The 22,536-nt window shown below is 35.1% G+C and overlaps 1 protein-coding gene across 6 annotated transcripts in view; it reads left to right on the plus strand.

Moving 5' to 3' along the window:
- MICU3 (mitochondrial calcium uptake family member 3) overlaps positions 1–22,536 on the plus strand; it is a 58,108-nt gene that overhangs the window by 10,052 nt on the left and 25,520 nt on the right. For 3 of the 6 annotated variants that reach the window (XM_040596408.1, XM_040596373.1, XM_040596390.1), the window contains exons 2-8: positions 2,971–3,124; positions 7,098–7,129; positions 7,977–8,055; positions 12,090–12,137; positions 13,571–13,653; positions 18,267–18,338; positions 19,719–19,757. In XM_040596408.1, the coding sequence (XP_040452342.1) occupies positions 2,971–3,124; positions 7,098–7,129; positions 7,977–8,055; positions 12,090–12,137; positions 13,571–13,653; positions 18,267–18,338; positions 19,719–19,757 (507 nt within the window). The remainder of the gene's footprint in view (positions 1–2,970; positions 3,125–7,097; positions 7,130–7,976; positions 8,056–12,089; positions 12,138–13,570; positions 13,654–18,266; positions 18,339–19,718; positions 19,758–22,536) is intronic. The other 3 variants (XM_040596381.1, XM_040596415.1, XM_040596400.1) reach the window with 1 other exon arrangement.

Consider the following 22,536-nt stretch of genomic DNA (forward strand, 5'->3'; position numbering starts at 1 on the left):
TTGATTCTTTCAAATAAAACAACAAAGTTCAAAATGAAGTGGTATTTTTATTTCTTGGAATAAAATTATGCTTAAGTTTGCATTTCCCCTTCACTTTAACTTGAAGTAGATGGAGCTTGCTGTTGGAACAGGTGACATTTTCTTTTCTGCTGCAAAGCTGCACATTCAGGTGGCCTAGGTTTTGAAACAAATAACTGTTCTCTGTAGATCAGGCATTTATCTGGGTAAAAAAATAACCACCAAAACAGAAGTTCTCAGTCAGACCAGCTCCCTGATCCAGTTTCATGTTTGGAGAAATGAAAAGTGCCAGAGCAAGTGCACGCAGGGTATGGAGAGTTAGGGAGGTACTGCTCTTTTTGGTGGCAGGCTGTATTCATACCAGGTTACAATGACTTTGAGCCACAGCGTGAAGTGCTGGCATTGCTATATAATGAGAGAGAAACTAAAATGAGGCAGAAATTAAGGTTTTGCAGACCTGAGTACTGACATGAGTTAAGTTTAAGCATGTATTGAGAAGTCCATATTTGCAGTGTATTTTATGCTTATAGTAGCATAGAGTACTTAAGATAATGTTGAAATATGTGTCTGAGAATTTAGCAAATGCTTTTCCAAGTGTCTCAAGCAAAGCATTAAGCAGTAGTACCCCAGATACTATGAATTTCTTGAGAGAGCAAAGAATCTCAACATGCTTTGCAAATACTAACAGTGATCAAAACTACAATGATATTTCTGGAGTGATACATTATCCACAGATTTTCCTGATTAGGTATAATTGATTATGACTGACTACTATCAATTATACATACTGCATGTGTAATATGGCCTTGAAGCAGTTTCTTTTCTGAAAATTGACTTTGCAGAAATACTGCTGTATTACTTATGCTTACAACCTGCATATATTCAAAAGCACGTTTGTAATAGTGATAAAATAACATATGTATCAAATATACGATAGATTATTAAACTTCAGATACAGGGATAATCAGTTATGTAGCTACAAGCTCTATCAAAACAATTGAGTTGTGTAAATCTCACGTGAAGGCATAGCTTGAATGCCACTGGACTGCTGAAGGATTAGAAGGACCACGATACTTAAATCGTGAGATAGGACAGAAATATTTTGGCTTGCATGTGAGTATGTCAGAAGAGAATTCAGCTTTTTTCTGTCATTTTAAGGTGAGTTTGTAGGTCTGGCTGTTAGATTTTTTTTTTCTCCCCATATTTAATTTGATAATCATTTGAAAATGATTAAAACCACAAAGATTAGGTTTAAAGCTGCTTCTCGGGTAGAGGTGCAGAATGCTTGTATATAAAGCGGTCTACTGATAATGAAATGATCGTATAAATATTTCTGTTACTCTTATTTTCTATGTCAGTTTTTTCCACTGCAATAAAACATTTTCTCTCACAGACTCATAGAAACAATAATTTCAAAAAGACTATAGAGACCATCCAGAAAAAGAACTACACAGTCTTTCCTTCTAGAAAGCTGGTTAAAGCATCCTAGCTAAACCATTGAAGTACTAACACCAAATGCATAAAATCAAGAAACTGCGAGTCTTCTGTTACACTGTGATTATACATACGGGTTTTTTGTTTTTTCCAAATATAAAGTGTTTGACCTCTTCTAGACACATTGGGTTTTGGTGTGTCTATTTTACAAGCATAATTTAATCTCCTAGTTACAACTGAGGCCATAAAATTTTGACTTCCCAATATAAATGTGCCTTTGCTTCTGATTGCTGAAATCTGAAACCTATTTTTAGAATGGTTTTGGAAAACCAATTTCCATTTGTAGTTGAGGACTGTTACCTCTTAGCTGACAGCAACTGCAGACACCTCACAACTCTGTGTTTAGTTGCCTCTCTGAAAAAAAAAAAGGTTTTGTTTTCTTAGTTGTTAAAAGAAAACATAAACATTAGTTAAACATGCATTTTCTTAGTTTGACACCTGAAGAATTTTAGGGATATTGTATGAAATGACAAGAATAGCGAGGACCATGGCAGCTTGGGATATTTCATTGATAAGATGCTGCATTCCTAATTTAACATACTGGGAGAAGTTAGCTATATCATTGATCTTCCTTTTATGAAACAGTTTGGGTTTGGTTTTTTCATCTCCGAAAAAAATTCAAGATACTTACACTTTCTTCAAGGTACTGATTCCACAGAGGAGCTTGCCTCATTAAAGGCTAAAAAATGTTTTCAGATAGTGGTAGCATGTTTTGTGTTAGAAGGTTTGACAGTGTAACACAAAGATGTAGTAATTTAGAACACAGTTTTCTACTACTGAGTTTACATGTAAATCTGGTGGATAGTAATTATACCAGGAATTATCCTGACATCTATAAACTCTCATGATGTGTGAACTTAATGCCATGTAGTAGTTCTGTAGCTCTGGAAGGATAATTACGCTCTTCTTTTCTTGTGTTCCCCCAGGTATGGTAGCTTTAATTGCATTGCATACTTGAAATAGCAGTATACATAGAGGATTTACGCTGGAGTATATTATAGAGGTGTTTTGCCTATTACTGTCAACAGCTATGTTCTACACTAAGAAGCAGTATTAAGAAAAGTGTTATTCCATTCTCTTCTGGAAATGTCAGACAACTGAAATAATTTTAGGAGAGTTGTTTAAAGCCTGACTGCTGAAGTTACATGGACTTCCTTGAGTTAGCTGCCCCTTTTTCTGTGGTTCAAGAGCCTAGAGTTCCACTTTGTTTTTTTTTCCTGAGCTCAGGTAGTGTCAACAATTTCAGTGCATGAAGATTTATTGCTAAAACTGTAGAAGACTGAAAATGAAATTAAATCCTGATTGTAGTTTCAATCTTAACACACAAAAATATTTGGATGCATTTGACTTCACAAATTATCACCTTTACATTTACAGTTTATTTATGGTGAATGGCAGTGACAATTGTAAACCAAAACTTTTTTCATACATTAAAATTGTTTCCTTCTGTCTTTGAAGGTTACAGAAAACAGATCAGACCTTGAAGATTTACACCTTTATGCAACTCCTCGGGAGCAACGGTTTCGTAGGTTTGCCAGTTTAGAGTTTGAAGGACAGCTATATATGACTCCATATGACTTCATTCAGGCTGTCACAAGTGATGAACCCAAACGTAAGCAGAAGTTTTATATTGATAAAATTGCTAGGGAAAACAGTGGTGTATGTTGTTTTTCCATTTGCTTTTGATAACTACCTTCTGTTCCTGATTGTGGTAAAAACGTACTGCATCTTCCAGAATTTTATTTTTAATGGTATCCAAGTGCATACAATCAGTATCCTGATTGTTATTAGATTGTAAATATCTGCATACTAGTAATTATTTAAATGTTCTTGTCTTAGAGGTCACAGACAGCTCAACAGGCATGAAAGAGAAGGAGTTCATTTGTACCGTTTGCATCGACAGTTACAGTTACAGTTTCTTTCTAAGCAGGCCATTATTGTAAAACTCTTGCCTCCTCCTCCTCCTCTGTATAGTTTGTGTGTAAGCTGGCAGGCAAGATATGAGTTCTCTAAATAAGTTAGGATAAGATTTTTTTGCAGTTTTTGCCATCTTAAATTGTCATTTGCTATCATGTTGGGGTTTTTTTGCCCTACAGAGATTTTATAACCATACCACGGCTTTCTAAATAACATGCTTTGAGTAAGAGTTTCAGTCCCCCAGGGGATACACTTTCTACACTTAAAAGTTGCCAGAGTTAGCACTATGTGTTAATTAAATTAATGAAAAATAAACTATCAACTTTAGTTCTCTTACTGTAAAATTTTTGCTTTAAGTATCAAAGAGCGACTAAATAGTAAGGTGATCCATTTCTGATCTGGTTTGATTTCCTGGCCCTCAGGCTTGCAGTGCATTTGTAGTAGTGCACAACTTTTGGAGAAAGTGAGTATCTTTGCTCAGGTGTGATGTGTATAATAACTCACCTTAGGTCTTTCTTCCTAAAGCCTACCCCACAAAGCTAGTATAGAGAATAGTCAAAAGCAGCCAGAACAGTCAGAGAAGAGCTTAAAGCTCTGTGCAGATGTTGGATTTTTCCCCTTTGTTCTCTTAACAGTAATGAAACAAGAGGAAAGAATTCAGCCATGGCATATCAGTGATCAAAACTTCTATAACTTTTGAGTAAAGATATAATCTTGTTGTAACAGTGAAGGCAGAAGATAGAGCTTAGGTGGTGAAAACTTGCAAAACTTTGAAACTGTTACCAGAAAGCAAATCTTCATTCTCTTTTTGCTCTGCAGTTAAAAAGAAAGGAAGCAGATTTCTTATCACAGAAGTTGATACAAATACACATCAGCACTTTATAGCTACTTCCTCTGCCTAGATCTCCAGGTCTTCCTTTTTTTGTTACTGTGGAATTTGGTTTCACCGTGAAGCATTCGTGCCACATACTGGACATGACTTAAACATTTTGTTTTAACTCCATTTTATGACAGTTTGACTGGTTTGTGGACAGTGTATATGTGGTTTGCTATTAAGACACTTCCGTGCTAATGAAATGTATGCTTCCTTCTCTCTCACAGCGAGTATTCAAATTTTAAAAACAAGTCCAAACCAAAAAGTGCTAAGCTCACAAGGACATTCTGTTCATATGCCGAAGGAGAAGTGATCTGGGGTTTAATAGTGAGGCATACTTCTGAGTTCAGTTCAGCAAACCTTGTCTGTATCAAAATCTTTCCCATGCATCCAGTTCATCTCTGAGACTGAAAGCAAAACTAACCTGGATGTCCTTTAGTTTTATAGACAGTATCAGAGATTGCATGACTCAGATAACTATTTTAAGAGGCTGTAACTGAAGTAGAAGTGGATGATGTTATTATATTGAAAGTCATATTGTCTGGGACGTTTGGACAGAAGGCTGACAAGTAGGAAGTAATAGGTGAAGTGGCTGACCTGCAGATTACCGCTTCCAGCTTCTGATCCCTGACTATATTAATTTTAACCTTTGTACTTCAGCTTTGTCTAAGTACCGCTTTGCCTGTTTAGGCAAGTCTTAATTTTCTGGTTTGCTCCGTTGAAGGTAGTAAGTTTAAGGAAGATATTTTTCTGAATGAAATGATACATTCTAAACATCTTATTTTGTATTTTTGAATCATTTTGTAAATAAGTTGCAAGTTGTAAATAATTGGGTCCATCCAGGCTGACATACTAGAGCATCTGGTTTTTTGCAGAAAAAAACCTCCAGAACATACACCTGTATTTTTTTATGGAAGAAGATTAGAAAGGTCTTGAGTTTTGTAAAAAGCAGAAATGCCCTTTGAAGGGTAATAATAGTAGCTCTTTATGTCTGCTTTATAGAAAAGCTAATACTACTAGACCTGAATGAGATTTGTGATGGAGTGAATGCGTCTATTGTGATTGATTTACTTTGGAAATCTTGTAAACCCTACAAAAGTCAAGAGGGTGTTCACTTCCTTTTTTTGATTAAACACTAACTAATACTGTAGGAGTATATTTTCTTCTATAAAATATAACTTTTGACTCCAGGCAGTTATTATAAAAAATATAAAATAAATGCTATAATTAACTTGTTGCTGCTTTCCATATGTTGCAGGCTTTCATTTGGAGAAGTACAATATTTTTAACAGTCATGCTTGATAAGTTTATACCTGAATATATTTTTATGTATTTATAAAGCAAATTAAGAGAAGAGGAAATAGATGTTGTTCCCTTTAGCTCTAACTGCAGTAATTTTAGCCTAATACTGAGCTGTAAGAAGTATGTATAAACGCATAAATCTTCAATTGCTTGTCTAGAAGGAAAACTTATATGTAATGATGAGACTGGAAAATTACCTGATTGGAAAGTTAGAAATACTTATTCCCCAAATTTCTTATTATAGGCATAAACATATATGAATTTGTATAGTAAATGAGGTTGTTTGGGCGGGGGGTTCATTTAGTATTTTGAGACAATACTTTAACTGACTTTAAAAAATTAAACTGAAAAGTATATGAAAATGTGTTATCTCGTGTAATGATGTTGCTCAATAGAACTCCGCCATACTTAGAGTGGGATTTGCGGACAGTCTTGGTGCTGACCTTTACCAAGATGTAAAAGTAAAATTTCAGTGAGTTTCTAACATGAACTAACGAAAGAGCATAGTGAGTAGCATCTGTATCATGACAATTATTTAATGGAGCATGGATTTCATAATGAGGAAGGGATTTCTAATACCACAGAGTGTTTTGCTCTATAAAAAGGAGCCTTTACCAACCAAAAAGTTAGGGATGCGACCACATACTGTGCCACTTCTTGTACCTTTGTGAATTCTGATGTTCACAGTGCTTTATCTTAATAGTGAATCTGTACAAATATTTATCTTGTGAGGGTGGCAATGAACCTCAGGTTTTGAATTCTTGGATGGTTGCGCACAACTGTTGTCGAACGAGAGTATCTTTCTCTGCTCCTGGAGTCTGCCATGTAAAGCGTTAGGAAGAAAGCATCTGCTCAGCCTTGCTCATCAGTTTTTAGTGTTAGCAAGCAGTTCCAGTTCTGAACTGGAGGCCCTCTGCAGCTGCTCTGTTAAAACTACTTACAAAAAAGTGAGCCTGACAGCGACTGTAAAAGGAAGCATGAATCTTGAGTTGTTGGGAATGGCTGAAGGGAGTCTTAGCACCCAGTGTAGTTTCAAGTATTTTTTTTCTGTATTTGCTTTAAAAAGGTGTTAGTAGTCCCTCAAGCAAGGGTCAGAATCCAGGTCTCCCTACAATCTGCATTGTAATGCTACTGCTATGAAATAATCATTTCAGAATATTGAACCACAGGTTAACATGAATGCCTTCCGTTTCCTGTGTAATGTTTTAATGGTGTATTTTGGAGGAAGAAGGTCTTTGCTCTCACTGAAGCTGAGCTGGATTAAAAGCTGTACATCTCAATTGGTTCTTTAAAGTTAGGAGTTTAGGTATGTATTAAGCTAATTGTTTTTTTAATAACATAAAGAGAATTTTTTTGGAACCAGGTTGAAGATTATCCTGATGAAGTTGGGAAAATGCCTCTTCTTTGGCTAGAAAACACAGTATAGATGCAGTCAAATTTTTGTGACACCACACTGACATAACTAAATTCATGACTTTGTCTTTTGTTGCAGGTGCTAAAAAGTGGCGATCCCTTTCAAAGCAGGTGGGCAATAGTTCCTGTACTGTCTTGTAACCATAGTTAACTTTCTTTCATGATGTAAACTTAGTCACGGGAGAAATCAGAGAATTTTTTAATCTTTAGTAAAAAAAAAAAAAAAAAAAGACAGACTTCAATTTCTTTCGTTTTGTCACTTAAGACTCAGCTGAATCCAGAATCTCAAAGATACTTGACCAGCTGTGCCTGTTATGTTGGATTTACTGACTTTTTCAAGCTTTTGTCAGTTCCTTCCTCAGCCTGTATCTGAGTTTCTTTAGTGCCTACAGGTGTATCTAAAGCTGCCTGGAATACTTATGCCACTGTCTACCTTTTGTGATGTTTAAGTGCCTCTTACCTCTTTTTTTTTTTTTTTTTTTTTTCCCTAACATTTGTACAACTGCAAAAGAACTGTGTCTGTATCCCTGTATTTTAAGTGAAGTACATTCATATTCGTGGGTGAAGTTTGCCTTAGTTCAGACTGAGAGATTTCAAAGAACAGTTGCTTGGAGCTTGTATGAAAACCTTGCTGAAATCCAGGGTGACTTATCCTTGGCTTCAGCGAGTATGAGCAGTGGTGAATAATTTCAGCAACAAATACGTTACACGTGTCTCTCTGACTCTGCAAACACTTAGCATTCATGCAGATGAGCAATTTTTGGAATAATTACGTGTACAAAATTTATATATGTGCTTGAGTACTTCCAAAGTCATTGTTGCAAACTGAAGTTAAATTAGCTGGTAGATTTGTATGCCGTTCCTTGTGTTTTATATTGATATGCTAGCATTTAATCTGTTAACTGCTTCATTAAATATTTAAATATATACTTTTATCTTTTTTAATCTTATATTCTAGGAACTGAATCAGATCCTTATGGAGACGCCACCAGTTTGGAAAGGATCATCCAAACTTTTCCGTAACCTTAATGAGAAAGGTGAGGGATAAAAATTTATTTTCCCAAACTGAATTATTGCTTATATTAACCTGTTGTGGCTAAAGTGGTGTTGTACTTTAATCTTAGTCACATCTTCAAAAAGATAAAAAATGTCTGTTGCTTTTTACATTTTGCAGCATGAAAAGTTCCCTTTAGTCTCTGCAGTGTTTAATCATGCCGTCTTAGAGCTAGCCTTTTTAAGTGAATTGGTATCTTAAGAGTTTGTTAAACTGATGTTTGAAAGTTTCAGGTTCAGTTTATTGTAGTGAAGAAAGCTTTATAGCCCATAGATAGAATATTCTAATAAAAACACTATCTCTTTTTTAATACGTTCAATGATGCGATTATTTTTAAAGACAGTAATTGTATCTTAGATCACTGAATAAGCATTTTCTTGACAACACAAAGAGATGGTTTCAGAAACGCTACATATATCTAGATATATATATCTTTAAGTTCTGCAGATGAGGCTTGTAAAACTCACACTGTTGGTAAAGGAAGAGCCAAGAGCCACTCCTGGTCTCCTTTTTCTTATTTCCCTCCCCCTTAATAAGTTCTATTAGTTCAAAAACAAAAAATGCAGAAAAAACCCACCTATGATGGCTTGTATATAGACATTTTAAAGCTATATTATTTATGATAAATAATCCACATATTCCTTTGCTTATATTCAGAGTGGCAAAGTTGTGATGGAGCATTTTAAATATGTTTAAAAGCAGCCACAAGAATTTGGTATAAAATAAAGACATTTTATGAATGTTTAAAATAAGCATGCCAGCAACAAAATTCCAAGCAAACATGTGCATGTAATTGATGAATCAAATTCAAAGGCATCTCAAATTTATTAAAGGAGTAAGTATGCGTCTACTGTCAGAGGAGGGTCCTGGGCTCAAATCTGCAGCGCATGGGGGCAGAAACTGGCACATCTTTGCACTCTATTTCCTTGTATATCTTTGCTCTAGGCTGCTCTATATATAGTCAGAACAGCTGACTTTTGAAAGATAAATTATATAAAAATTCAGCTTCAGAATCTGTTAAATCAATATATTATTGGTTTAAAAAAAATAACCTGGATGTTGCTTATTAAGTCTGTAAGAAAATGTCTGCAACATGTACAGTCTTGATTCAACAGTATCTTACTCCAGTTTTCTGCCAGTAAACTCTAGGGAAGTTGATAGAATTAAGAGGACTCAAAACCGGTATAATAAGCTGGTAAAATTAGTAATAGACTTTAGCACTTATGTATATTTTCAGCATGCTTTACTAGAAAGTGAGTTCTGTTATCCCATTTTATAGGCAATATGAGAAAACATGATGGATGTTAAAGCTGATAAGATCATTCAGTAAACCAGTAAAAGGAATGGGAATAGAATTCAGGTGTCCCTAATTCTAATCTAGTAGCTTTTTTTTTTATTATTAATTGACTCATTTTCTTTAAAACATGCACATTTTAATGTGAAGCAAATAGCTAAAGGCTACGTCTATTTATTTTGCTGTAGATTTATTTAAATCGGATGAGCCGCATAGATTTATGCCAGTTGTCCTTAAGTTTTATTTTTATGTTTTACCCTTGGGTGACCTCCTTCTCTTCTTTCTGGTCTTGGGGTAAGCTTTTCTTTCCATTCAGTCCTCTTTTCGGAGCCTCTCTCCCATAACACTCAGAGCAATCAACCAGAACTGTCTGCAGCTACAATATACCAGTACAAACAAAAGGAGAGACCATTTTCAAGGCCTTTTATATTGCTGTCTTCATAGCAGTGATGGACTACTTGACAACCACACTTTCTTCCTCCGTTTTACAACAAAGAAGGTGTCATCAAACAAACAAAAATACATATTTACATTTATTGACTGGCTATTAAAGAACATTTTACATCACTGAATAAGAACCTTTGAGGTATCTGATTTCTTGATAGCTGCTTGTCCAAACAGATTTAAGCAGGCCTTTGAAAACAAAATTTCTGCAAGCTGCTGTATGAAGTCAAGAAGATAAAGCGTAGAGCATGTGTTACTTAAATGCCTGCATTTAGTCTTTGCTAATCTTCAGTGTAGAGCTATGTGTAAATTGAGGAAAAGAATAGGTGGTATTAAAAATTCTTAGTAGCCTTCCTAACTAGATGTAGTTGCAGTAGTAAAATCTAGGTTCTGAAGATTTAAATTTGCTCTTGAATCAAAAGATGGAAAAATACCTCTTTTTCCCCCATGAATGGAATGGAAGTTGGGAAGGCAGCGTTTCATCTGGTAAAGGTTGAGGGTTTTAGTGATTCTTTATAGTATGTCATTTGGTTCCAAAGACAATTTAGTTAACATTGTTTCTTTTGTATTGCTTTTATATTCCAGTCTCTGTGATATCTGTGGAGATCTCTGTGGCTGGTTATTTTTTTCTGTTGTGTTTAATGATAGGAGACCTGATTCTCTTGAAGGTGCTCCTCTTTCAGGACAGTTGGCTTTTAGGAAGGAAATTTGTATGATCGAAGGTTTGGGGAGGCATTTGGACAGATCCAAGAGAAATATAGCTGGGAGTTTTATCTCTCAGCTGTTCACAAGGACAGAAAGTCCCTCCTGAGTATTATTTCAGAATAGAATTAATTTAGAACTTTTTGTGCTGTAAATACTAGTTGAAAATGCCAAAGTTTCTTGCTTTGGCAGTGTTGGAAGTGTTGATGTTAAATGTGTTCAATAATTGTAAAATCCACATGAATAATGATGTTTTGAGTTTGCAGGTTTTTCAGTGAAAAAAAAATCAGATTACTGTTTACATAGTTTGTCACATATTCAGTTAAGTCAGGTTTTAAAAGATATTTAAATATCCAAAGATGAGCTGTTTTTCTAAAAACTTTTGCACCTGACTTGGACTGAAATCAAGGAGACAGCCAGCAACTTTTGAAAATCCCAGCTGATAGACATCTTTACTCTCAGGCATCTAAATACTTTTTCTTTACTCTCTTGAAATAGTCTAATATTGTGGACAGACTTAACACTTTAGGTTTTGGAGGACAGACAAAATCAACTTGCTAGAAATCAGGAACCAGTTTTGCTAGTTCAGCCTCAAAGATCATTAGAGCTAAGGGCTTTTGGGAGAGCGGCAAGTCACTGTTTTTGGTTCTTACTGAACTGTAAGATGCTTCTTTCCATTGGTACTGTGGGCGTTCTGCAAGGTTGCCTATTCGCCCCAGGGCTAGAAAAGCAGAAGTGCAGCTTATCGTACCAGATATATTATTTGGATATTGACTTCAGTTCTAATTTAAACTTTGCCAAGATCACTTCTGAAGAGAAAAGGAAGTGCCAGTTGACACTTCTGTGAATGTGATCGCCTTTTGCCATCTAACCAAAATTGGCAATCTTAGAATATATTCCTTACAGCTCTTCTGAATGTAGAAGAACAGACACCACAAATGTCTCTAACAGGATTTTAAAATATTTAACAAAATTTACACATTTATTTAGTAGGGGTTGCAATATAAATTTCAGGTGAAGGTTATGAAAATGTGCATATAAAAACAACTGAAAAGCCCAGATCTGTTTTCATAAGTAACATGAGGACAAGTTTTCAATTAATATAGGACATGCGCTTACAATGCACATATTACAAGTCAAGAACTGTATTCAAATGGTACCTTTCAGGAGGGAGCACTATTAATGTTCTTAGGGTAAATGGTCTTGTACTGTTAAGAGAGTGCTGTCATGAATTATTGGTTGGGTTTTTGAAAAAAAAAAATTATATTAGTTTTTAAGAATTTAGCCAGCTTTTAATGAGCCATTCTCTGCTGATTGTAGTTATCTGCCATGTTTAATGTATTCCTCCCCTAAAATACTCACCCCCCCCCCCAAAAAAAATACCTCCTCACCCTATAGATCAATATTTTAGACAAATAATTACTTGACCAGGTTGAATAGTCACATGTACACAAGTATGAATGTACATTTGCACATGTACAAATATTCTCCTTCTTATACATAGATTTAATGTTTTCAAGTTTCAGATGTGAAGACAAGGTGCAACTAATATGGCATAACTTTTTTTTTGTCTTCAGGTGTGATATCTTACACAGAATATTTATTCCTCTTATGTATTTTAACAAGTAAGTATTTTTGGAGAAAAAAACCCCAAAACGTCCTTACAAGTTTCTAATCTCAATGTGTTACTGTAGATTACAATACTCTTTGTTTTCTTTTTCTTTTTTTTTTTTTTTTCCCCTCTCTCCTGCATATCCCAGGGGAAAAAAAATTGTCATGCATCTCTTATGGCTATTTGAGCCTCTTCTGTCCCACTCCCCTACTGGAATCTTGTGTTATGTTTTAAGTGCTTTATTATCTAGAATGCCTTTTACTGACTGTTGAGAAAGTTGAGCCATGCACTTTAGCTAAAACCTAGTTAAGAGCTTAAATTTATTTTTTTCTTTGAAATTCCTACAAAATTTCTAGCTGAATTTACTGAAGTTCATGGAGGACGCTGAATATAGAGAAGAGAAAGATAGACATTGTTACTGGTTTGTTTCACCAGTTAGTGCATAATGCGTGACACCAATGAGACAATGATAAAATACAGAATATAAAATCTGTCAGACTAAAGTAAATGTTTAATTATGTTAGAAATCACTAACAAAATTGAATACTTATTCTTCTACCACCCATAAAAACTAAGTAGAATAACTTAAACTAAGCCTGATACAGACTTTGTTTTGTTATTTTAAGAGGTGTTTTTTGGGAAGGAGTGAAGTGTTTTGCTTGTCTGTAATTTGTATGTAATTAAAACATTTCTGTGGGATTCATGAGGGTTTTTTTGAGACATGATCTGGATTCTTAGTCAGAGGAGGAGCTTGACTGTGAACTCTTAAGTCCCGAACTGCTGGATCAATGGATACTCTTCCATCATTTCTTTGTTATCTTGACTAACTTTTGGCCATAATTCATCCATATTGCAAATCACTGAGTATCACCAAAATGTTTCCTAAAGGCTTCACTTACAGTGACCTTCGAAGTCCCCACGTTTCAGAAATAATTTGAAGTTCTAACCTGATCTCAAACGTCAATGATTCTAAGCATCTAAACAAGAAAATTCTGGGTCTCTTTCAACACATGATTTGTTTTGACCAGAAGTTGCATCCTGTACTTTTTTTGCAAAACTTTTAAGTGTCTTTTCAAACAGTCTTTTCATAGAAAATTTTCTACAAATTTGTATTTTTTAACATAACATGGACTCTAGTTATGAACTAACACTCTTAACTACCCAACCAGCCATTACTGTGAGATATTTTTCTTGGTTATTTTATATTCTATTTCTGCTGTCTTATTTCCCCTGATGTATGAATTTGTGAGCATGCCTTCTGTTTTCGTAACATGGGTAATACTGTTTTACTGATGTTATGATTTGCATTTACTATGTATACAAACATGCCAATTTAAATTACTTGTGGATATGCCTTTTATAAATAAACACTAAATAACTTTTTAGACATTTATATTTGCTTTCTTTCCAAGGAAATAAATAATTGAATGAGCTTCTTTTTGGCAGAGCCACATGCAGGTTTTAGAATTGCTTTCAACATGTTTGACACTGATGGCAATGAGATGGTGGACAAAAAGGAGTTCTTAGTGGTACGTATAATTTTCAGTCTTTGAACATTTTGATGTAATCTTGGAAATTAATCTTTTTTTCTTGATTGGGACTCATGATGATTTCAATAATCATGAGAACATAAGCTATTCTTCATTGAGTGCAGTTGTTTATTTCCTTTATTTAGTGTAAATAGTAAATTCAGTGTAATGTAAATGGTAAATAGTAGTTTCTTATTACAGTGTGTAGGTGTGTCATATATTATGATTTTTGAAGCTTAATTCCAGTTTTTATTCTGGATCTCTTTAGTTGCTACTGCATTCAAAGATAATTAGGCTATTAAAGTCATATTGCTGTATCAATGGTCAGCAGAATTATTTAATTACCATAATGATGGAGGGACTTGCAAAAGAATCTTTTCCAGCTGCTCAGCCAGTCCCCCAGCCGTGGTCAGTGGCCCCTGGCCAACCCTCCCAGTTTATATACTGAGCATGATGTTCTAGCGTATGGAATATCCCTTTGGATAGTTCGGGTCAGCTGTCCTGGCTCTGCTCCCTCCCAGCTTTTTGTGCACCTGCTCACTGGCAGAGCATGGGAAAGTTGAAAAGTCCTTGACTTAAAGTAAGCACTACTTAGCCACAACTAAAACATCAGTGTGTTATCAACATTATTCTCATACTAAATCCAGAACACAGCACCATACCAGCTACTGAGAAGAAAACTAGTTTTATCCCAGCAAAAACCAGGACACTCACTCAACATTAGGGCTTCTGATTTTACAGTGACTACGTGGCTTTATATTAACAAACTGCAGTATACAGTATAAATCAAGAATTTTCTAAATTAGTGATGTCCATATGCAGCAGATGTCTGGGATTACACTGAAACACACAGTTATGGCAAACAGGTTTTGATGCATCTTTAGAAATGAACATTTAAAATTTTGTGGTTTGTTGGTTTAGATAAGCTTTCTGAAGACAGCACAAGATCTTTATTTTCTACTGATCAAGTACAGGTGACTAATTGAATAAAAATTATAAGAATTGAATCAGATGTTTGTAAAAAAAGGTATTTGCAGGAGACATCAATTTTTATCTTCATATGTCTTTTGTGTTGTTGAGTTTATAAATAAATACAGTAAATACATGAGAAAAAGCCCACTGCCTTACTGAAGAAGAAGATGGAGCAAAATATAAGGAATCAAACATACATATGAACAGACACATGGAACAGACACTGATTTAAATGTCAGACCAGAATTTATTTAAAACAAAGACACCCTAATTTCCTGTGTGCTGTTTCTTAATGGTTTTCAAATCAAGTTATAAGCCTTGATTTAGGTAAGCTGTGCTAACCTAAAGAAAACTGAAATGTGAAAGAAACTGTCCTCAACACAGTGAACTTCCCTCAAGTCTCCTTTTCAATGAAATGAGATCTGAGATCTGGGGTCTTGTTTTCTGGTGGCATAGCTGAAGCAGAACAGGTCTCATTTATTTTGGAAACTGTAACCACTTGCAAATTGTGGCATGCTGATAATTTTTTTTTGTGTTCTAATACTAAATGTACAGATCCTTATATTTGCTAATTCCTAATAACTATGTCCTACAGTTGGGGGGAAAAGCCAGCAAAGATTGGATTAATTGGCCAAAGGAAAACTAGAGGAAAAAGAAAAAAAAAGGAAAAAAAAGTCTTTTATGAGTCAATAAAATGGAATGTGGTGGACTGACGACTTTAGAAAAAAAAAAAGGCTTCCATTACAACAGTTAAGTGTGAGGAAATTGAAGCAGGAGGTTTTGTCTTTCAAAAACTGATGCTGCAGATGAAATCAAATAGGTATATAAGGCAGGAAGCAAAGACAATATTCAACTATGGATATTGCATCTTTCTTTCTAACTATGCTTTTATATTCCTCTTTTTATTTGGTTTTTTTATAACATCCTACTTTTTATTTGTTCTCTGTCATGGCCCCTGATAAAAATTTCTCCTTCTTATTCTTCTTCTGTTACCAGATTTGATGGATAGAAGAAAGAAAGGAGAATTTGCAAACACTAGCTATACTGTTCTCCACCTATTTTATTTAACAAATTTGTATAGATTAAACCTGACCCTAACTGCTTGATTACTGTGTCAGTGAACCTTTAAAAATTAGGTCAAATCCCATAAGTTGGAATGGTAGATCTGAACTGAGAAAGACTAAAATAGATAGATAGGTAAATTGATAATGTCTGTGTAAATAAAACTAAATATGAAAATAAAATTTCATTCAGTGATGCTGGAGCTGTGACAGACCCAGGCCCAGAACATACATTTGGCATCTGTAGTGACCTTGCTTGGGTACGCATCATCTCCTGTGTGCCTGGAAGCAGGAGATTGTAAGTGTTGCCATTTGAACAATATCCAGCATTTGCAAAATACTTCTCCACTGATTACAGTCAGCTGTCATAATACTTGAAGTATTGTTAATAATACTCAGTTTTGCAAATAAAGAGAGTTTGAAGAGATTGGTGTAGGGATCACATGTTATGTGATTCTTGTAGAGAGAAGTAGGGGTAGTGAAGAGTCAAAAAATACTTAATTTTTCTGGTAACAGGTTTAGTGTTTTTGTAACCTAATTCTATGGTGTTTGCGCTTTCCTCTTTGCTTATGTCATAGGGGTGAGGTCAGGGAACAGAAGGATTGTGTTGCCTTGTTACAGGAGATCTTGTTTTTCCTGCTTTCAGCAGTCAATCTCATTATCCTGTTTCAAACAGTGTTCCTATGAAAGTACTCCTAAATCCTTTTTGTATTCACTTTTCTACTCCCCGGTATCCTATAGCACTCCTTCTGAACAAAAGATCCATTTCCATAAGTTTAGCAAGTGCTCTAATGATGAGTGCAACAGAATCTTACTCCCTTTGCCTCTGTGGCAGGGGAAATACATCCAAGGATGCATTGCTTTTTACTGGTTTGGTGTTTGTTTTTTTTTTTTTTTTTTTTCTTTTTCAGTTACTGCCACTCTTCTCTCCTAGTTGATGGCTTGTCACTTCACTTTTCACAAGGTTGTTTTTTTTTTTTACTTCTCTTCATTTACCTTTTTTCTTTCCACAGTTTTGAATTGCAGACTGTGTAGTACTCTAGACCATCCACCTAAATGTCTTATCATGACTTTTTCCTTGTCGGCATAGGTTACAGTAATTTGTGCCTGTAGGTTTGCAAAGAATTAGAAAAAACATACCAAGGTCTGTAAATTGATCCTGTACTCAAAAATAGATACAATGACACACAATATTCTGGTCTGTATTTGCCGTATAGGCAATTCTAGAACACAATAGTAAATTTTGAAAATTCATAAAATGTTATTTATAAATGCATTTGCTATTTAATCACTAAACAGTGTATTCATTTGCTTCAGTGTTGTCATACCCCTGCAGCAGAGCTGGCCTGATCCCTTTGTCTTAGTCATCTGCTTTCCCTGAAATTAAATTTGGAAAATTTGCTGGCAAAATTTATCACACTTACTTTACCTTTCACATTCCAATCCCAGGGAGTTCTGTATGTATCATTAGAGTATCAGGTTTTTATCTGTGGATATCTACAGTATCTACAGACTTCTGGTAGGTAAAATCAGGTCTTTGAAACCACTGCCACAATTGTGTCTGTCTACCATGATGTTTGGTTCTGAAAATACTGTATTCTAGATAGGACAGATTTGTCAGCCAGGGTGTTTGTTCTTTTTTGCAGCCTACTTTGGGATTAGCAAATGCTGCAAGTGGCAGTACATTTTTTCACATGCAGTTTTTGAAAAGCTGAAGTCCACTGTCAGAGATACAGGTGGCACCATAGTTAATACTATGTGAAGAGTAAACACACACTTTTCTCTAATGGTTTGGAATATTAATAAGTATTACTATAAATAAAAATATCTAGATAAAACAGATACTTACAAAGAAAGATAAGTCCAGACCACTTCTTACTCTGAAGAGTTTATATAATTTCAAAAAATAAATATGCTCAAGAATCTGTGTGTTTTAGGTCTCGTATTTGAGGTTTTCTCAGAAGTCATGTTTTAAGCTCTTAATGTAGAGAAGTTTTACAAGACCTGGAGGTATTCTTTGAACAGACTTGAAAAAAGAAAGGGGCGCTTGATAAATTACTCTGGAGTAGTAGTTTGTTGCTGATGAAGGGGAATGTTTCACCCCCACCAGGTGTTTCCACCCCTCCCTTGTACCAGCAGGAGTAAGACCTGATCTAGTGGAAACTAACAATATGAAAAAGATTGATCCAGCTGACTACATAGCCACACAGGTACTAATTAGTTCCCTACAAGAAATGATGTGCCTAGAGGTGGTGAAAAATGCTGGAACTCCCTCTTTTTGTATAGGCTGGATTGGCTAAAATGTAAAGCTACATAATGATGTTCTTACTATTGTGCTCCCAATTAGGATTATTAACCTTACTTTGTGGAAGATATAGTTCCTTTTTCTTTTCTGTGTGATGGTTAAGGTCACAGAGTGAACATGCAGGCATGAATATGAGCAATAAAGCATCATTGAAACACTGATAATTTAATTAAAAACTAAATTTTAATAGTTTTCAGTGTTTCTCTTGATGAAGGATTGTTATGCATATGAAATAGCTTGAAAACTAAGTAAGAATAAAATGGTTTGTTTTTTAGCTACAAGAGATTTTCAGGAAAAAAAATGAGAAGAGAGAAAGGAAAGGAGATGAAGAAAAACGTGCACTGCTGGTAAGTAAAATCGGAATAGTTGCAGCTAGTAGTTGGGTTGTCCTCTTCGATGTAGGACAAAATTGTGTGTGTATATATTTCACTTTCAATGTTTTCTTCAAACAGTAAATTCATATCATTAAAAAATATTCAAAATATTTGTAACTTTATATATAGAAAAAAGCAATATTTAGCCTAAACTGCAGTTATTGAAAAAAAAATAGTCAAGTGGTCTATAGAAAGGAAAAAATTAGCATTTGAATACTGTATTGCATATTATGACATAATATTAATATGAGGCTATAAATTTAGGAAAAAGTGAGTAGTAATGACCCAGTATTATTGTGTATAAGAGTGAGAGATCTCAGTGGCAAGACCAAACTATAATCCTGCCCTCATAACTAACTGAAGCTGTTTATGTAGACATACTGATCCTGATGCTTGTTATTAACATAGTAGTTTTAAAATAACTGATGAAATGTTAGAAGTTGACTTCAATTTTATGTTCAGATTTAATTTTTTTATTAAATACTGCTTATGATCACTGCAAAATGTTTTTATTGTTTATAATCTCTAAATAGATTTTTGTGGAATATTGAATGCTCATATAATGTTAAATTTGCATTTCTGATGTGTATAAGAAAGGTAAGTCAGAATTAGACAAGTCTGTGATGGTTTGTCTGGAGGATGGCAGCAGTAGCAGAAACTTATTTTACTGTTGGACAACTGAAAATCAGGGACAAGTCCCTGTCAAGCCCACAACGGAAAAAAATATGTTTGTTTGTGATTTGTGTATTTACAGCAAAAATTCCTCTTTTTTTTTTTTTTTTTTTTTTTTTGTTTTTGTTTTTGTTTTTGTTTTTGACACATTTGCAAAGCTTCTCATAGTGCCCATTATCCTTTTGGGACCATACGTGCTTGATCTCAGATCTTTATCCCTGAAACCATAGGAAGTTTGAATTTCAAGAATTAATACTTTTTAAACCTTCCCTAAACATAAAAAGGGATCTTTTCTTCCCACCCGGAGACCTGTCCTTCTCAACTCTTCAAAACTGTAGGTCAGTTGTTGAACCTCTCACACCCTGTCTGTTGTGAACAAAGGGAACTTACACCCAAAGGAGGAGCTTTTGGAAAAAGTAAAGATTGCAAAATGGAACATTTCTCCTCAGAGTAATCTCTGCAACTCTGTACTTCTCTTTTGAAAATATTAAGAATGAGATTGAAGATAAAACCATTTTTTCTTCACTGTCTTTTTAAAACCAGGCAAATGAGAAAATCTAATAATATATAAAATAAAGCTTTGCTTATTGTAACTTATTCTGTTGTCTTCTTTTTCCCCCCCTCTTTTGACTTCACTCTGACATGTGATACTTGGCTTGGCCTGTTCTTGCTGTATGTCAGCGTCTTCAACTTTATGGATATCATACTTCTACTAACAGTGTATGTACTCTAATTATTTTCAATTTATGCAGTCTTAACCAGTGAGGTGAAACAATATTTTATAAGAAAATTTACTATATTTATCTTTTTCATCAAGTAAATTCTGCTTCAGTAAAAATGTGATGGATCTTTTACTTGCATAAAAGATTGTGCATGCTTGTTGCACGGATTCTGAAACATGAATTCCTACCAGGAGGAAAGATTGCTGTATTTATATAAAATGAAGGAAACAGTATTTTTAAGGGAAAGGACAAAATGTATCTTAAAAAATTATGGACTTGTTTTTAATTAATGTACGTAAATTAAGTCAACCTGCATGAGTCATTTGATCCAGGTCTGTCTTGTCTCCTTGTGTATAATGTGAAGTAATAGTGAAAGGAATCCTTCACCTCTTTGTTTCCCCCTACCCCAAAAAAAAGAAACCAGAAGAGAGCTTTTATATTTTGGTGCTTCACTTACAGAACAAGTAAGAACTTTCAGCAATGACCTAGAATAGGATTTTACAGAAAATAGTCCCTGTATTATGTAGGTGACAGCAAAGTTATTTTCAATCATTTTGAAGGATTGGAAGAGAGAATCAGCAAGGGGAGAGGTCTTCTGCATTTTTTTTATGTTTTCGTCATGGCCTGATTAATTTTTGGGACACAGCAGAAGTAAAACTGTGGTAATAAAAGATGATTTTATGTTAAAGTAGAAGAATTAAACTTGTTTTGGTATGATAATCGTGATATTCAAAGTGAGAGGAGGGAACCTATGAGAATTAGTGACTAGTGAGTTTCCAGTTGTAAAGTCTGTTTCTTTATATAGTCGCTCACAGGAACGCACAGGTTTGTTTCCTGTGAAGTTAGCACCCACAATTTGGGCAGTATGCAGAAAGGAATTCTGTTGAATGAAAAGGTGCAGTGATACAATGTAGGTGCTGCAATGTTGTGAGAACCATGTAGTAGGAGGTGTGAGCCCTTAAGATTAAATGGATTTTAGGTAAGGCTTTGCTGCAGTGAAAGGTGCTGTGCAGTGGTTGCCATATTCCTCTGCTACCTCCTGTTTTACAGTGAAACCAAACTAGTTAGGCTTTCCTGCTCATGCAGTAATTCTCAGCTTAAGTAAATAATTCACCTTCTAGACTAGCCGCATCCAGACTTTTTGTCAAAATGATGCCCAGGTGTGCACCATCCTTTGCTGCCCTCCTGCTGCCTGAGTGGAGATCTCCATGCAAAGGAGACTCAGGTGTTTAGGAATTCACAGTATCCAGCAAATCCCCCACCCCAGGAAAATTGGGATTTCTATTTCTCCTACTGAAACAAGAAGTGTAGCAGCCTTTTCAGTTTCTCCTGATGTCCTGGGGAGTTGAAAATACTCAAGACCAAGGAGATGGAACCCTAAAATGTCTGGGGTGATCTGAAATGCTGAGGGCCCCTCTCCTCACTTCATCCTTCAGAACAGCTCTAATTTTTTGAGAAGTGTCAAGGTCTGTAAGCCATAGAGTGCATACAGTGATGTTTTAAATAGGTTAAATATTTTTGCATTTTTATTTGGATAGGTTAATTCTTTCAAATCATGTTCTGGTGCATAGTGCATTTGTGTATTAAGGCTACTTCAGCATGTGTTGCATGAGTGCGTTCACTAGCCAAATGCCAACCAGAACATGATAGTTATAGGGAGATGCATGTAAGGAAAGTGAAATGTGCACGCCCAGAAGTACTAATTTCATTGACTAAAGTACATCTCCAGTAAGAGAACAAATTCAGTGACTACTTAAAATAGATAATTGCAGAATTGTATGCATAAAAGAATGAGGTAGTGTTTATTCACATGACCCAGTAAACATCAATGGGATAAATAAGTCTAAGAGAGAAACTGCTAAGGACCTAATCCTGCACACACTCCAGTGAACAAGTTTAAGTTTAGCAATTTAGGATGGTATGGAGTACAGTGGCCACGACATAGGAACAGAAAGATAAAACCAGAATTTTTCAAAAGTGAGACAAAAGTATAATACACATTAAGCGTGGGTATAATTCCTGGTAGTTTTATCATGTTTCTGTGATGGCAATTTACAGAAGGAGCTGAGTTGAATTAGTTAGTGAGGAAGTATGTAACAGAACTTCTAGAAGCAGTACATACAATGTGTTGACATAATGTAAAATACTTAGAGACAGTAAACCTTCAACTCTGAACAGTCTTCTTTATGATAACTGTGATTTTACACATTGCAGTGTAAATCTTCTGAGAGAACAATATGTGCTGAGTTAAAAAAATGGGTTTAATTTCTAGTTAGGAGATTAAACTCATTTTTTTGTCTTGCCTGCCCAGATGGACATGGGAGGGGAGCTCTGAAAGTAGCTGTAGTTTAGATTAACTTGTGGAGAGAAAGGGGAAAATCCATTCAGTTGCAGTAACCCTACCCAAGTTAAAATAGCCTTCTGCTGTCTTTAGTGTCACCTCCCCAAGATTCTTTGGCGGGGTGGTGGGGTGGTGGGGGAGTATTGTGTAGCTCTTCCAAGACTAATTGCAAGATAAGGGAAGACCTGTTTTAAAAAGGAAAATTTTTTAGGCTTCAAAAAATGAAACATTTCAGAGCAAAAAGGTAAGCATATTTTCCTTGGACAGATTAAACACATATTTTCTATCTAAACAAGGTAAGTTTGATCATCTGGTGGGCATAGCATTTCCTTGATAAGTATATTACAGTTGAAGCTGGACTTAATTAGGCTTGGGTTTTTGCATTTCTGCATTGGTGCAAGGATATCATCCTGATTATTGCATGAAATTAATTTTA

The sequence above is a fragment of the Falco naumanni genome, chromosome 1 (genome assembly GCF_017639655.2).
Source record: "Falco naumanni isolate bFalNau1 chromosome 1, bFalNau1.pat, whole genome shotgun sequence".
Lineage (NCBI taxonomy): Eukaryota > Metazoa > Chordata > Aves > Falconiformes > Falconidae > Falco > Falco naumanni.